This window comes from Macrobrachium rosenbergii, chromosome 42 (assembly GCF_040412425.1).
Source record: "Macrobrachium rosenbergii isolate ZJJX-2024 chromosome 42, ASM4041242v1, whole genome shotgun sequence".
Classification (NCBI taxonomy): Eukaryota; Metazoa; Arthropoda; class Malacostraca; order Decapoda; family Palaemonidae; genus Macrobrachium; species Macrobrachium rosenbergii.
The window spans coordinates 4,201,350-4,219,389 of NC_089782.1; the positions used below are offsets into that span (position 1 = coordinate 4,201,350).

General features: G+C 36.4%; 1 protein-coding gene and 1 long non-coding RNA gene across 2 annotated transcripts; both read left to right on the forward strand.

The window, feature by feature from the left end:
• The first annotated feature begins 2,259 nt into the window (after positions 1–2,259).
• On the forward strand, positions 2,260–4,620 carry LOC136827882 (uncharacterized). The gene is made up of 2 exons (XM_067085352.1): positions 2,260–2,904; positions 3,695–4,620. The coding sequence occupies exons 1-2, from the start codon at positions 2,572–2,574 to the stop codon at positions 4,289–4,291; spliced, it is 930 nt and encodes a 309-aa protein (XP_066941453.1). The 5' UTR covers positions 2,260–2,571; the 3' UTR covers positions 4,292–4,620.
• Positions 4,621–5,351: 731 nt separating this feature from the next.
• LOC136827884 (uncharacterized) lies at positions 5,352–12,294 on the forward strand. The gene is made up of 2 exons (XR_010849851.1): positions 5,352–6,178; positions 11,032–12,294. It is a non-coding gene; the product is annotated as an uncharacterized lncRNA (long non-coding RNA).
• Positions 12,295–18,040: the final 5,746 nt, after the last annotated feature.

Below are 18,040 nucleotides of genomic sequence, written 5' to 3' on the forward strand. Positions count from 1 at the left end.
CAGTCTGTCCAACTAACTGACGTTGCATGTAATCAGTATTACCGCAACTGCTACTGATTACCTAAAAGATAAGGACAGTCACAACTTAGGTATTAGATAGTAATAAAAAAACACCTCTGAGAAGAGCATTATCTCTCGTTCGGAGACTAATGAAGGGAAAGCTAGTAAATCACAAATGTAGAATTTTATCTCCATCTCCAGTCAGGCAAAGGTCTGCGATTTCCAGCAATAATTGACACCTGGCACCTCATCAAAAGTTACGAGGGGAAAAAATCAAGCTTCGGTCATCGAAAAGCAGACCACCGCAGTGGCCTACAGTAGGTTCAATGCTGGTCGAGATCAATCAAGATCAAAGCCATCCTCTCGGTCTCACTGCTGGATTCGGAATCAGGTCTGCAAAATGGAGCACTCGTGCAAGCCCCGCTAAGTGTTTGCGTCAACAGCAGTCTCCCAATGAGAAAAACTACAGCAAGCGCTGCATAGCCATTCTCAATGTTTTTGTTTCTTCACAAATAATCAGCGACCGTATGGACACACTCCTGAAAAGCCCACTTGTATACGCCTTTAGTGTAAAATGATTTCATATAAATGGTCCACCAAATGGAAAGGAATCCAATAAACAAACATTTCTATGGTGCCCAAAAATTTTTTTTTTTTTATTGTTTTAGCACAGCGGATACGTATGTTCATTTACGTCACCCGGTGGGCCTCTGGCCAGTAGACGTGTCGGGAGTCGGGAGTCGCGCTATGACGAGGTGAGGTGACTCATACAGCAACCGCTTCGACAACGAAAGCTTTTTCAGATGTTTATATATATATATATATATATATATATATATATATATATATATATATATATATATATATATATATATATATATATATATATATATATATATATATATATATATATATATATATATATATATATATATATATATATATTTATATATATATATATATATATATATATATATATATATATATATATATATATATATATGTGTGTGTGTGTGTGTGTGTGTGTGTGTGTGTGTGTTTGATGAATTGCAAGTGTACACGAGTAGGCGAAAGATTCAGCTAATATTCGATGTGTAAAACTAGGAATTAAGGACTATCATTGCAAGCTACTTATTCTCATCCTTATTAAATGGTTAATTACATGGATTCTAACTGTATCATCTTCAGCTCCCCAGCAGCAACTGTTGTTCAAAAACTATATCCAAGGCAGGTCACTTAAGTGTAAAGTTCGAAATGTGGCTTCAATAGTTACCGTACAAGGTCATCAAACTTCCGATTTCCAAACTAAAACAAAATAAATAAAAAATAAGGACTTCTAAAGGGTTTTTACGATATCCGTGAAGATTGTTGAAATAATAGCATTTACCAAAGAAACTGATTACAGCTCCGAAAGTAAGTAAAATGCAACGTATATCTTTCTGACTCATGCAACTATGGTAAAACTAAAGTTAAGCCTATAAACGCGCAACATATGAAATCAACTTTCATTATCAATGAAAAATACCCAGTTGTTCAACTGATCTTAACATGTTTCACCCTGGCCTTCGACACAGGACTTGTCAGTTTACAGCAAATGCATGTTCATCTTTCGTTCCAACCCTTTTGTCCTTTGGACCTCGCTATTCATATATATAATTCTTAAAATAACTAAGTTTTTTACAGCCAATAAAACATATAAAATGTGTGTAAGAGAGAGAGAGAGAGAGAGAGAGAGAGAGAGAGAGAGAGAGAGAGAGAGAGAGAGTACTGTCCATGAACGAATTTTTCACTCCTCCTCAAGGCAAGTAGTTAAAAAAAATTCACTCGTACAATGGACAAATATCCTCAGTATGTACGAAGGGATGCTGGTCATTACAGTTTGCAAATTGCAACATACGAAGCAGAACGTTGACATCACAAACGACAACCCGTTTCGACACGTTGCCTAGCGGGAAGAAGGCGGGGCGGCGCCAGTATGACGTCATAAACTAAACCCAGTGCCCAATATTCAAATAAATTTAAGAGTATTATTACGTCTCGTAAGAGAACGGAAGAATTGCTCTATGAATAAACAAAGTATTACAGAAATAACATGTTGAACAGAGCAGCAAAAATAATCATTGATACAGAATTAAATCCAATAATACGTAACTACTTAGAAACTGTCATCATACGTCTGGCCACACGAGATGCTGCTTTAGCGAGTTAACAAAATTGAGATAAATTATTGATGATGATCCCATTGAAGAATCACTATGTATATAAAGAAAACAGTTATTTTGGCGTAGGGTTTCACGAAAAAATGCCACAAAACATTCTTAGTAAAACTGATTAGCAACATACAGTGAACGGAAGTGCAGCCTGACGAGAACGTGCGTTTGAGAAACGTTTGGTGTACACTCACGTGACGCAATAGGCGGACGTATGTATATAACTCAAGCTTCGGCCAGAGAGCGACAGAATTCACTGAAGGTGTTTAGAAGACAACCAGTTCAGTGCCCAACAGCTTTCGCTAAAGTTGTCTGACTCCAGTGAATACCGTTTCCGAGCTCATAGGTACCGTGAACGAAAATGGACAATTATTCCTCACAATATCTGTACGACGATTTGCTGAGTTCTTCTCGGTTCGATATCAAAATACACTCGGGAGAAAACATCAGTATGGAAAACAATATCGTAACTGAGGAAGGTATTTACACGGGATCCATGGGTGCCAACCCCATGTTAAATTGTAACAGTGCACCATCAGACCGAAGTTTAAATACGCAAAGCCCCACCACTCAATTACCTCAGGAGTTAGCCGAAATGGTGACCTCGCTTCTGCTTGATGCCAGTGACGATTTCCCGCTGAGTGAGAACCCGCAGTTCGATATCGATGTAGCTGCCGCTAATTTCGTTGACAATGTAAGTAAATAGACCACTGTTATTGGAATGTGCATTTACATTAATCTTCATGCACCCAAGGAGCTATCCATAGCCCTTCTCTCTCTCACTCTCTCTCTTCATATATATATATATATATATATATATATATATATATATATATATATATATATATATATATATATATATATATATATATATATATATATATATATATATATATATATATATATATATATATATATATATATATATATATAATGTGTGTGTGTAGTGTACATACATACATACACACATGTATATGTATATATAGATGCATGTATATATACATATGTAGAATCTACTGGTCACTTTTTACCAGATACATGTGTAATTGTATTAGCTACAATGCCCTCTTAACTTCTCGAATTCTTCGCGCTTTTTTTTGGGTATGCCTGTCACTACAAAGCCTTTGTGTCTATTACAATTATATATACACATATCCATACACATATTCATATACATATACAGTACATATACATATACATACTTGTGTGTTTTAAATAAGTTTATTTAAAAAGTAAAACTTTGATTAGTACCTCGGTTAGTGTACATAGTGGTACCAAAATAATGTACTGCTGAACAGTAGGAGCCTAATTGTTAAATGACTTAAAATCTCTCCAGTTACTTTTTTACCGTTTTGTACATTTAGTAGTGGCACTGGTATTTGGTGGGAAGTCAAATACAAATTTGTGTTCAGTAATTTGTGTGGACTTTTATTTTTCTTCCTTTGCATCCCATTCATTTGTGTTTTTCTCTAATATATTTACAGGAAGACCCCTTCAATGAAGATATCTTTGGTGGCAATGCAACCAGTCTGTTACACAGCCCCGGTTATGAGGTCCAGACAGCCCCTTCATTAGGGACAGGTGCTGGTATAGCAGGTACCCCTACAGGCTCAGGAAGACCTCGAAGGAAGTCTGAACGGAAGGCCAAGACTAAAGCGAGTGACGCTGTTTCCAGCGGGTATTCCTTAGGGTACGACCCCCAATACCCTGACCCCTCTGAACTTGGGGTGCCCAGTCCTGCCTCTTCGTCCTCCGGTTACAGCGACAGTTGTGGTGAGGATACGCAGCAGAAGAAGGGGCGGCAAAGGCGGCCCCGCGTATCTTACAACACATTGACAGAGGAGGAAAAATACAAAAGAATTCGAGACTTGAACAATGAAGCCTCCAGACATTACCGCGAGAGACAGCGGAGTATGTTAACCAACTTGGAGAGTCAGCTGCCAGGGCTCATCGAGAAAAACCAGAAACTGAAGGACAAGGCCGTGGCCCTCGAAGCACTGAGGGACCAGCTGAAACACTTCTCTCACCAGTTTCTCCAAGAACATATGCACAACAATGTCAGCCATGACTTCCAGATGTGATGGCACTCTGATGTAGTTCCTGGTGGTTCCTTTTAGTTATACCAAGTTATTGTTAATTAGATATCATATATTTATACCAAGGTATTCATCCATAAATATCATGCATAACCGATGCTGTGCTCAAAACAGTTTCTCTGTTTCGGTAGCACATTGTGTATCTTATCATTGTCATCATATTCATAGTTACCTAGTTTTTAAGGCATAATGTACATATTTTTCTAGGATTTTATAACATTATTTATCGGCTAAGTTTAACTAGCTTACTTTTGGTATTGCTACTGTATGTACCTTGAATTTTTACCAAATAAAATTTTATACTTTAAACTTCATTATTCAGACTCTTATTTATAATCTCATTCCATTGAATACGTCAATGTATTAAGAAGATCGCAAGTAATGACGACTCGCAGGTAATAATTAGACTTGAATAAGAATTACTCACTTACGGACAGAAAGAAAGGTCATTAATGTCGCAAGTGGTTCTCATCATTAAGAGCCAAGCTGCAGCCTAGCTGGAAAAGCAAAGTTACAAGGCCTGTCATGGCTATATTTTTGTCCGTTACGATACGCTTGTTACTAGAAAATCGTTTTTACAAACATGGAAGAGAATTTGAGCAGCCTAATAGTAGTATGTCAATATATTACACACACAAATGAGCGAAGTTAACGTGGAGCGGTTCAGAAAGAAGCTAAAGAATTAGCTATGAATAATTAAAAGGTTATAGAAAAAAGAGACAAGGGACACCTCCAGTCTCAGCATTTAAAATCGCGAAAAGAAAGACAAATGACTACAAACTGGTGTGTTACGGCGGCGATCTTGCCGCTGTAAATCTCACAATTCTGGCAACTTCATGTGATGCAACACTGACAAACAATTTGTAATTTACAACTATTATTGTTTATATTTTCGCTTTAACCTTAATTATATTACTGCTGCGCAGGAATTACAGAACGCGTAAAGAGTAACTTACAAAGAAAAAAAAAATCAAATCTCACTCGAGTGATGAGGGTGAACGTGCGTGGAGGTACGAACTTTGGCAACGTTTGCGCATTACGTGTTGCAGTTGTCAAGGCGCTCCCAGAGCACCCAGGACCTCAGCTCAAACCAAACCAGCCAGTCGTCACTCAACCTCCGGTGTTACATAGAACGCTGGGTGTTAGGTGGTCGGTGTTCGTGCCGACCTGGTGTTATAGTTTTATGCGAACTGCAAAGTGTTTTTCTTTAAAAAGAGAGGAAGTCTAGGATGTCGACCAGACAGTTAGTTGACCACTTGTTGCATACATATACCGTCAACTTCAGGAATAGCCATTACAAGAACAAGCCTTCTTAACATCGTCTTCATTGCCTAGATAAATTATTGGTACTATATCTTTAATACATTATAAGATTTACTGGGACAATAATAACTGTAGCCTAGCTACAGTTGCGTTAGGCTTAGATTTGTGAATAGTTATCGCAAAAGGAAACTCGCCCGAAGTGCTAGTGACCGCGGGATTTCATCATACCAAACGTTTATTTGGTAGAACTATACAGTAGCTCCGCTTATACAGTATACCTGTATATAACGAAAGATAGAGCGGAAGGCGGTGTTTAATTGTTACAGTTATCGTCATGACAAGATTAAACACGGTCGCCGAAAATATACAGTTAGCCGACCAGAGTTCTCAGGACGCTCTTCCGTTACCGATGACCTTGACCGAGAACCAGCTGACTTACATTTCATCAGTTCCTTCAAGCCCGAGTGAAAGTGCCGGTTGGACCCCATTTAATTACGGCGCCAACAGTAATTTGGGTTTTTGAAGGTATTGGAAACGGATGATGGTGCACCTATGGATAATGTGATAGCTTTCGACAGGCAGATTTTGACGCAGTCCCTTGACCAAATCGTAAGTTATGTTTTGTTGTGATGACTATCAAGCAGACGGGCAGCAAAATTAACCACATTGTTGTTTGAAGAATTCTGTGAAAATGTTTTTAATCAGTACATAGAATCTGAGCCGCGTAATTGTATACAAATGAATTCATGGGGTGTTAACCAGTGATGACAGAATGGCTCTTTTAAAAACAGTTGAAGATAGGAAATGTTTAAAGTGTGGAGAGATAGACAGCGATCTTTTATTTTTGTCCCCTTGTAAAGGGACTAGTCACCTGGTTCACAATTCTGATAGGAAGAATATGTAAACTTAAGTACTTGGATTTCCAGCCACAAATTCAAATTAAGATAGGAATACATTAGTGATATTGGTTGCTGGTTTCGCAACTGAGTTTCTACTATGGCCACAGGCAGGCATTTTAACAGATTCCCGTGTAGGCTAATCTCCTTTATACAGAGTCGTATGCCAAAGTCTTGATGTTTTTGCAGGGTGATGGGCAAAATAACAAAACATTCTGCCAAAGAATATGTATATAAATAGGACATTCTAATTTCCTTTTATAAATGTTTGATTATATGAGCTTTAAAGTTTTGTGACCGAAACCTATTGTACCAAAAATAATAATAATAATAATAATAATAATAATAATAATAATAATAATAATAATAATAATAATAATAATAAAGACCCTTTTGCCTAATGTACGAAGATAGCGCATAACGCAGCTTAGTTTCATTCAGCAGATGATTTTTTTTCTTGGAGGTGGGGGTCTGGGTTCGGAAATAGGCAGTTACTTGCAAATAGTTTTAAACGGGCTAATGGATGGTGGTCATCAATCAGTTAAGTGACTTTGCAGTATTAAGAACAGTCGTGCACAGACTTTTATAGTTCCACAATGTTTACGAATACACGTTTTCAGTACATTTCAGGTACATTGTATAATATTAAATGCGCTGTTAAAGATATGCGTGCTCTTGCACACCAACAGTAAACATAATCCAAGCACTGCACGCACACAAGTGGAAAACAAAAGCTCGTATATAATTGTATATGCAAAGTGTCTTGGGGATTTTGTATGATTACAATTAAATGATAAATGCGTCAGCGTACAAACTGTCTGTCTGTGCATTCAGGTAAAGCTTATAAAAAAATCAGTTTTAGGTGCCGTGCGAGTGAATCTATATATAGTCGGCTGCATTTATGAATAAAAAAACATCCTACCCCCCAAAATTGCTACGAAATGTTTCTCAGCTGTTCGTTGTAGTATCAGGTGTACTTAATAACATATTAAAAGTCTACCACAAAGTGACCATGCAAAAGGTCTGATTTCCAAGATGCTTCTATAATAGCCCCTAAATCCTTAAAATGCCCGTTACTTTTCATTATTCAAAGTAGATAAGTAGTGCTGGTGCCTAACACATTATGTTTGAGATCTGGAAACCCAATTAAAAAATTAAGCATACCATGGTTTAACCAGACCACTGAGCTGATTAACAGCTCTCCTAGGGCTGGCCCGAAGGATCAGATTTATTTTACGTGGCTAAGAACCAATTGGTTACCTGGAAACCCAATTAGCAAATCTGCATTATATTGAATTGATTACATACTCACAAAATCCAAGATGGCGGACCAACATGGCTGCCATGCTATGAAAATCTCCATTATTCATTCTAATTTACTTTAAACAAGTAAATTTAATGTCCAAACACCTATTTTGTGATTTGGGAATCCAAAGAACATATCTGAATTACAATATAGGCTATTGAAGTAGGTCTAATTACATATATACAAAATTTAATATGGAGGATCAATATGACTACCAAACAAAAAAATAATTACTTATTTAAAATAATTTTACACAAGTAAATTGCTTTCTAAACCTCTGTTTTGGGAATCAAGGAATCCAAAAATTCATTTAACTTACAGTATATTACAATGATTAAATATTTATAAAATCTAAGATGGAGGACCAATATGGCAGCCAAATTACAAAAATTCATCATTATTCATTTCAACTCATATTACAGAAGTAAACTTGCTGTCTAAACCTGTCTTTTGGGGATATGGCAATCCAATTAGCCTATCTGACTTGCAGTAAATTGAAGTGATTATATATATAGCCTACACACACACACACACACACACACACACACACACACACACACACACACACACACAAAATCAAAATCAATGATGGAGGAGCAAAATAGCTGCCGAATTATGAAAATCCCCATCACTTATTTCAATTTACTTTACTTTACTCACATAAATTTGGTGTCTAAATCCCCTTTTGGGAATCTGGAAATCTAACCAGCTCATCTTAATAAGAGTAGTTAGTTAGTTAGTTAGTTATTTTAGTTATTTTATTGACAAAAGTATACAATAATTTGTACAAATTTGTCCACAAACGTGACATAATACAAAATATACAAAGTAACAGTAATTTCTGTTCTTGCAAGTAGGCTACATGGCCTATCCAGAAAAAAAATTAACAAGAAAAATAAAATATCAAGTACAAATAACATAATCCTATGAGATTATAAAAATAAACGAAAAAGGAACATGCTATAAGGAAAAAAGTGGTTACATAACTTCAAAATCAAGTCCTAATACAAATAATATTTGATAAACAAAAATTTACTTGAAGAAAAAACATAAAACAGAAGGTAAAGCCGCACATTACTTATAAATATGAAGCACTTCATAAACATATTTTCAACATCTAAGATGGCGGACCAATAAGGTCACCAAGCTTAGTGTAGTAATTACTGGTAAAATGTTATCAAAAATCCTGTAGTATAAATTTCTGAAAAACCAGGTTTACAAATATTTATTTTCGCTTTTTTCTTCCAGTAAAGCTTGATTGTGTGGGTTCTCACAGTTCGCGACTTGACATGGTCCACAAGCAGGTGTGCATGGTAGTTCATAGCCTTTGCAACTGCATTGCATTTGACAGGCAGCTTTGCAATTACAGTGGACCATCTGAAGGCGGCTTTCTGATGCAGCAGTTTTCTTGCTCATAACTGGCAAAAGCACTGATTCACTTTCATTCATCTTTGCGTTAAAATGTTTTGATAAAAAAAAAAATTGTCTCTGCCAAGTCATTTGTTACCCCATAACGCCTCCCAGCCACCAAGTCCTCGACAAAATATTGCACAGCAGCTTTAGAGTATTACCAGATCACGGTGTGGACTGGAAACAAAAGTGACATGAATATAGTGGATTGGGAATGGAAACTGGAGGACAATCAGTATGTGCCAGTTATGAGGAAGAAAACTGCCGCATCAGAAAGCCTCCTTCAGATGGTCCACGGTAATTGCAAAACAGCCTGTCAAATGCATTGCAGTTGCAAAGGCTATGAACTACCATGCACACCTGCTTGTGGACCATGTCAAGTCGAGAACTGTGAGAATCCACATAATGAAGCTTTACAGGAAGAAAAAAGCGAAAATGAATATTTGTAAACCTGGTTTTTCAGAAATTTATAATAAAAGTTTTGTGATAACATTTTACCAGTAATCACTACACTAAGTTTGGTGGCCTTATTGGTCCGCCATCTTAGATGTTGAAAAATCTAATCACTTCAGTGTGCTGTTATTCAGATAAGCTGGTTGGATTTCCAGATTCCCAAAAGGGGATTTAGACACCAAATTTATGTGAGTAAAGTAAATTGAAATGAATGATGGGGATTTTCATAATTCGGCAGCTATTTTCCTCCTCCATCACTGATTTTGTATATATATATATAATCACTTCAGTTTAATGTAAGTCAGGTAGGCTAATTGGATTGCCATATCCCCAAAAGACAGGTTTAGACAGCAAGTTTACTTCTGTAATATGAGTTGAAATGGATAATGATGATTTTTTGTAGTTTGGCAGCCATATTGGTCCTCCATCTTAGATTTTATAAATATGTAATCACTGTAATATACCGTGATTTAAATGAATTTATTGGATTCCTAGATTCCCAAAACAGGGGCTTATAATGGAGATTTTCATAGTATGGCAGCCATGTTGGTCTGCCATCTTGGATTTTGTGAGTATGTAATCACCACAGTATAATGCAGATATACTAGGCTAATTGGGTTTCCATATCCCCAAAATAAGGTGTTAGGCACCAGCACTACTTATCTACTTTGAATAATGAAGAGTAACGGGCATTTTAAGGATTTAGGGCCTATTATATAGACACCATCTTGGAAATCAGACCTTTTGCATGGCCAGATGTGGTAGACTTTTGATCTTTTATTAAGCACACCTGTTACCACAATAACCAGTTGAGAAACCTTTTGTAGCAATTTTCGGAGGGCCAAACCTTATTTTCAGCCTACTAATATGTTTATATTGTATCATTTTTGTGCTTCATGTCACCAGTTTTGGAGCATTGTACGATAATTGTGCACTATGAATGAAAAATGAAATTGATCACATAGTTGATCACGTAGGCGACTTGAACAGCTTGGCTGTTATACGTAGTACTAAGACGTGGAACAGCCTATAGGCTGTGAAGGAATTTTTTTTTGAAGCTTCCTTGCTGTAGCTTTTCTGTTGTGTATTTCTTTAATATTCCTTTCTTTTCTTCTATGTCCAATATTCTTTGATGTTTCCACTTTTTTCTCATTTTCCAAATGGACCATTGTTTGTTGTTTAAGTTTGCTTGGTCTGCAGTCACTTGCTAAGACTTTTTCATATTACCTTGGTTATTTTTTTAACAATAGTAATACTCTTCCAAAGGCTGCTCCATAGATGAAGTGCAAATATAAAACAGTGTATGGGCACTGAGACGAAATCATGAATGAGAGTATTAGATTTCAAGCATTTTTTGCATTTCCCAATTACTCATGTGTTGTGTTTTCTTTTTCCAGGATGCCGACCTATCCCGCGAGGTGTTCGGGGCCGAGACAAGTGCACAGACCCGAACTGTTACAGGCGGGAACCGCCAGGGCACTCTTTTCTCTCTCCCTGTCCGCTTGGCTCCTCGTCCCGGTTACTTGCAAGTATTTCCTGAGGCTTCTGTCCAGTCGAATAATGAGTCTCCCGTCGTCGCTGCTGCAGCTGTGTCCCCCCTGACCCCTTCAGCCTCAAACTTTGGAATGATTGATACCTCTGGAAATCATGTGCTTAATCCTCAAACCCCCGGAGACTTTGAAAATCAGTATACCTTTTTGTGACTGTTTCCATTGGCTCATTTTTTGTATAAACTGGCTAACTGTCCTTTCGACGATTAATGACAGCGCTTGAGGGTTTGATGGCATTTGCAGCCTATGTACAGTACTTGCTGACGTGTCCTTTCAAGGATTAATATCTACGCATGAGGGTTTGAAAGTGTTTGTGTTTACATACTGACGGGTCCTATCAAGGATTAATGACTGCGCTTGAGGGTTTGAAGGTGTTTGTATGTACTTGCTGACATACCTTTTCAAGGACTGATGTCAGTGCTTGAAGTTTAACCTCTTCATTTTAATGCTTCTGTTACTAACTAATTCCTTGCCATAAAAGACCCTTATTAGAGTGCACTTGAATGGCAGGGAGGATGACAGCTGCCGTTAGTGACAAGGAATCGTCTCTCAAACAACCAGTGGATGAATCTGGAATCTGAATATTGGAAACCACTTGCCAAACTTGTAATGAAGCTGAAGTTAATAAATGCCTGGTTAGGTCCTTTCTCCTTATTACTAGTTGTCATTATTACGTGTCTGTCGTGCATTTATTAACCTGGCAAAGATATTTCATGGTGCAATGAATGATTATTATTATTATCCAGGAAAGTCTTATAAATGGTTGTGTGACAGTTGTATGAAATCTAGTTATTTGCATATAGTCTATACTGGGTTCTCTTATTTTGTATACTATATACACTACAATTAATGTATCTGTTGTGTTTGAAGTAACAGTACAGTACAAAATTATATTTTCAAAAGTACAAAATTAACCATTCAAGTGATCAAACCTTGGATAGGCATTTCACTTGCAACAAAATCAAATCATTGTTTAAGAGTCGATGCAGTGCATGTGAAGTCTTCTGAATAAGCGAATATATATACTGCCATTGTAAAGAAAGTACTGCCACTTGAATCTAATCCAAAGTTTAATGTAAGTTTTTTACTGTAATAAATTGTAAAGATCCAGTTTTGTTTCATCAAATAACCTTTCAAGGGCTTAAGAACATAAAGTGAAGTAGAAATCTGTGCGCACTGGACGTACTGGGAGGGGTCTCTCATTCCAAATGATAGAACATTAATTTTCAGTGCGGCCGACAACGTTTGTGAAGGAAACTGAGAAGCTGTGGAGCCAAGGTCCAAAGAAAGCGACGGAAGGTGAAACGGTCAGTCTTGTCGTTATCAAAGGTATGAAAGTAAAATGCAATAGAGGAAATTTTCCCCTATTAATTGAAATGATTAATGACGTAACAACGAAGGATGTCACTATCTCTAGAAAATTTAATTTTTTAAGTATGAATTTCAATCAGCAATACAATACGTTTACATGAATGCTCGTAAAAAAGACCGTTCAATTGGATATCATCCGGCAGCGGCCATAATGACCTCCAAAACAGCCTTAGAAAGTCAGGTGAAAAACTAAATATGAATACAGCGAGAGGTCTTGAATAAAAAGCGTGAGATCATTCATTTCTCTTCTTCAACCATAGTTTAATCCAGGTTCTCCCTTTTCGTTGGGGTTTTCCAAATAGCAGCGATCCGAACTACGTCATCACTTTGCGCTTAGCTACACACAGCTACGCAAGGTCGGACAAACAAATCAGTATGACTTATGTTGTAATGGCCACAGTAGGGAAGTTTCCTATCATTAAGTTGAAAGAAACTGATGTTCCTGGCTCTGCTTTTGTGTTTAGCAGTGTGCTAAATCATTCAGTATGTCAGTTTAAACGTTGGTTGGAGTGCCGTGGTTTGCCAGTGGTGGGAAACAAGGCTATGCTTGTAAAAAGGTGAGAACAAAAACGTGTTATGAAGTATTGACTGAAATAACCAGAGAGGCTCCAAGCGTTTCTCCTGGGTTAAAATCCTATAAAATATATATTGTGTGTATATATATATTGTAGAAAATATTTTATATATGAATTAAAATTATTAGTTTTGTCAAAGTGTATTATTTTTTCTTTTGTTGTTAGATGATTCATAAGATAACTTATCAAACTTCGCAAATTTATTCGTAATATTATGTTTATCATGTTCAAGTGTTGATCCCATCAAAGGGCTGACTTTTAGTTCCTCTAAACAACCTTGTTACTAGTGATCTGCCAGTCAACAGGATTGTTTCCAGGGTTGAATTGCTTGTTTACGTTGTTCTCAGAGAGCTGGAAGTATTTGTCGAGGTGGTTGGCGGAGTTCCAGTTTGGCAGTTCTCAGGCAAAATTTTTGTTGATTGGTGGACATCTTTTACTTTTTCGCTTTTTCTTGGCTTTTAAACCCCTTAGATTTAGTACCGACACTATGCCACTTTAGTTTACAAAATCATTTTCATAAATACATAATAAAAGTGAATTGGAAGAAAATATGAGGTACAAAACAAATTTTCAACATTATTGTATTTAATGAGTTGATTTGATACGCCTAGCTTATTAATGATTTAATACATTGTATGATTTTATTAGTGTTCCTTCTCAAGACCTTGTTAAAAATAAATCTCGGGATCACCAAAGAAATTCCAGAATTTTCAATTTGTTTTCAGTTTCTTTTTTAACCGTTTCCAAAGTTTTGTTTTCATGGTCGTTTACCACTTTTATTGTGAATTTATCCATTGTTATTTGTGTAAATTTTACACACATTTGGAACTATGTCACCTAAGTGGAAGTCATCTTTTGGTGGTAATTATAACAGTAAATGAACAATATGTTTGTGCTTTTAAAAATTTGATGATGAACTCCATCAATGTATTTTTAAGATTTGGATTGCAATTTTGAGTTTTGTTTTTGCAAATCATGAGAAATCAGTAAGTAATTTAGTTTCCCTTTTACCAAACAGTTTTTCAGGGAGTGTTTTTGTGTTTTTCAATTCAAAGCAATGACAAAATCAAAACTGCAGAACTTCACATTGCTGTGAGTATGACTTGCCATTGTGCAATACGTACAATTGACCATTTAAGTGAGATATGAGAGTACATGGAAAAGGTAGTACATTGGAACACGTAAGGTTACAGAGGACTAAATGTTCTTTTATAATAAAGAATGTAGTTTCGCCGGCATTAAAAGCTGAGCTTATTGAAGATCTTCAAAACAAAAAGTATGCAATCATCATTGATGAATCTACTGACATTTCCACTGGAAACACTTGTGCATTTTAGTTCGTTATTTGAGTGATCAGAGGCAGGAAATATCTACTGGATTTCTGGGGTTACTTCCAGTGCATGAGGCAACTGGAGAGAATATTTTTAATTTGATTGATGAAGAAATTAACAAATGTGGCCAAACTCTTTCAAACTGCATCGGATTTGCATCAGACGGTGCTGCAAACATGATTGGCTGCAATAATTCTGTATGGTCTAGGCTAAAACAAGTTTCTCCATTTTGTGTACAGCTCAGATGTATCTGTCATTCTTTGGCATTATGCATTCAAAATGCAGTTTCAAAGCTGCCATCAAATATAGGTTTTCTGCTATCTGAAATCCCTCAGTGGTTCAATCACAGTGAAATTAGAAGAGAGAGATATAAGGAGTTATTCAAAGTAATGAATACAGTTACAGAATTTGAATAAACACGAACTGCTCCTCTCCCCTTTGAGAAACTTTCTTCTACTCGTTGGCTTGTGCGTGGAAAGGTAATGTTCAATATACTAATGAATTGGGAGGAGCTTAAGGCTTATTTCACTGTCACGGAACTAGACAAATTAAAGCTCGATGTAAAATACAAAGCTAAAATGATTAGAGACATGCTGTCTGATCATAAGAATTACTTGTTTTTTGAATTTGCAACACCATTAGTACAAGAATTTGAAAGACTGAACAGCTGTTTTCAGCAAACCAAAGCCGATCCCCATGAACTACACCAGGAATTATTCTTGCATCACAAAAGCCTTCACAACAGACTGTATGATATTAATGGACAAAAAAAACATATTGATAAAGTTGATTTTGGCATAAAATTCTTAAGAGAATGTAGCAAGTTCCAGCAAAGGAAAAATACAAATGAAACTTTAAAAGAAATAAGGGATGTCAAAGAAAGATGTCTGGCTATGTTACAAGAAGCCCTTAGTCAAGTAAAGAGTAGGCTTCCCTCGACAAGTGATATTTTTAGAGATCTGGCAAAACTAAACCCCATGGTAGTTTTGAATCAAGCTTCAAGACCAGCATTTTCGGAATTATCATTCTTAAACATTGCTGAAAGCAATATCAATGTAATTGAAGATCAATATAGAAAATTGCCCTTTATTGATTGGAAAGAAGAGGCTGCATTTAAAAAGCACGGAATCCCTGCAGACTCTGAACAATTTTGGATTGGTGTACTTCAGCATCAAGCTTTTAAAGAACTAACCACTTTTGCCCTTACATGTTTAGTAACTCCAGTGAGTAACGCTATAGTCGAGAGAATATTCTCGCTTGGAACATCTGTAAAAACAAAAGCCAGAAACCGAATGCAGCTAAAACTTCTCGATGCTATTGTTAGAATAAGAGCAGAGCTACTGCTCACAAACAAATGTTGCAAAGACTTCGTGGTGTCTCCAGAATGATAAAGGATTTTATCTCTGAGAAAGTTTATGCTAAGGATTCCACTTCTGATGTAAACGACACTTCCGCAGAGGATTTGGAGCTTTTTTTGTAATGTATTTGGCTAGAATCATAATTATGTAAAAAAAATTTGGCTTTATTTTGGCATTTTTTCTATTGCTGTTTGGCTTCCTAGCTAGGTTCACATCTGGCAACCCTGACCGAAACTGTAATTTTACCTAAAAAATAACACCACGTATCCTAGGGGTGCTGACTGGTTACAATTTTGCCGTATTAGCTATGGAGGGGAGGTGGGTATTGTCTTACTTTGTAACCTGTACTTGGATGGGATAACAATAAAGAACAATATTCATCGGCAAATATCTCTGTAACCATTAATTTGCGCAAGATTCGAGTAAGTTTTTCGTATGAATCATCTCAATAATGAATGATAAGTAAAAATGATACATATCCGAATTTGACCGAAACTGTAATAATACAAATTATATATATATATATATATATATATATATATATATATATATATATATATATATATATATATATATATATATATATATATATATATATATATATATTTATATATATATATATATATATATATATATATATATATATATATGTATTACATATATTGTATTTTATATTTAATACAGTAACCCAATCAAGTACGTTTGGAGTCTGTGGAAATAACGTCATACTGACCTTAGTATTATAATTTATATGGCGTCAATATATATATGTTTTTATTTCTATCTCTCTCTTTTCTGATATGAAAGTGCAAAGTATTCATGCAACCTTTCACTTGGTTCAGGTGTGAGGCCGGTATAGCCTCAGGCTGTCAAGACTGAAGAGGACATCATTATTACCACTGACGGAGGTAAATGGTACCAAAAGGAAGTAGAGAAGATATTTCAAGAAGAACTTGACAAACAGTCAGGGCACACCAGTGCCTCTCCAGTTCCATGTAATCCATCAGAAATGCTAGTCACTGGCGGGAAGCTATTCCCTTCTGTGGGGCACTCAACTGCGTTTGTATGTCCGACCTGCTTGATGTAAACGCGAGCATGCGCACTGGCGCGGTCTATTTTTAGTAACAGGAGATAGTTGTCGATCGCTGCTATTCCGCTGCAATAGCGCAGTCTATAGCGTCATCAGTGAACGGTGACGCGTCTTCACTCTAACAGGTTTCGGCAAACTGAAGTGAATCCGAAACGTTTATGGGCACCGCGGATACCGTTGTTGGAACGGAAACTGATCCACCTGTCGTATCGTCTAAGTGGCCCTTAAGGTTTTGTAAGTACGCACAGTCCAGATGATAGTAAATCATTAAAAAGTTTTATATGGCGGACATATAAAAAAAAAATAAGATTCTATGCCTCAGGTATACGTAGATTTGGCCTTTTGCTTTCAGACCTATCGCGCGAAGATAAAGGCGAAAATATAAAGTTAAATTTAGTAACGAACTGCAGAAAATGACATCAGAAATATTGTGGCCTTGTCTTTTTGGAATGGAATATGAGATTTAGACACAAAACCAAGCACTGGGACCCATAGGGTCATTCAGCGCTATGATGAGAAAAAATGAAAATGGAAATTATTTAAATAATGATTTTATAATAGACATTCTAAAGTTCAATGGTTAAAAAGGTAAAATCGCATAGATTTAATTAGAAATGGCATTATAACTGCCATAAATAAGATGAAAAAGACATACTGTTTAAAATTATATTTTCATTAAAACCAGAAGCCTTTAAAAAAAATTCATAACAGGACCAACGTCAGTGTTGTCTCCTAAAATTTCAGTCATGGTTTTACCATTTATATGGTACATCCGCCTCTCATTAGCATACCTGGTGCAGTGAACCAGAATGTGCTTAACTGCTAAAGGACTATCACAGTAAACACACATTGGAGCACTGCTACACTCAAGAAGAAAACTGTGTCAGTTGGCAGTGACCAATCCTCAGCCTTGTTAGAATAACTTCTTTCCTCCTGTCGCTTTGATAGGATGATTGCCAAAAAGGAATTTGAGGTCTAGTAGTTTTTAACTTATTATTAGCAAGAAGGGGAGATGACCACCGCTCCTGCCACTTACTTAGTATATAATTGCGAATAGAGATTTTCCTTTCCAAGTGAGGCGCTCTATTTATATCAATTTCTCCTTGGATACAGACATCTTTGCTTCTCTGT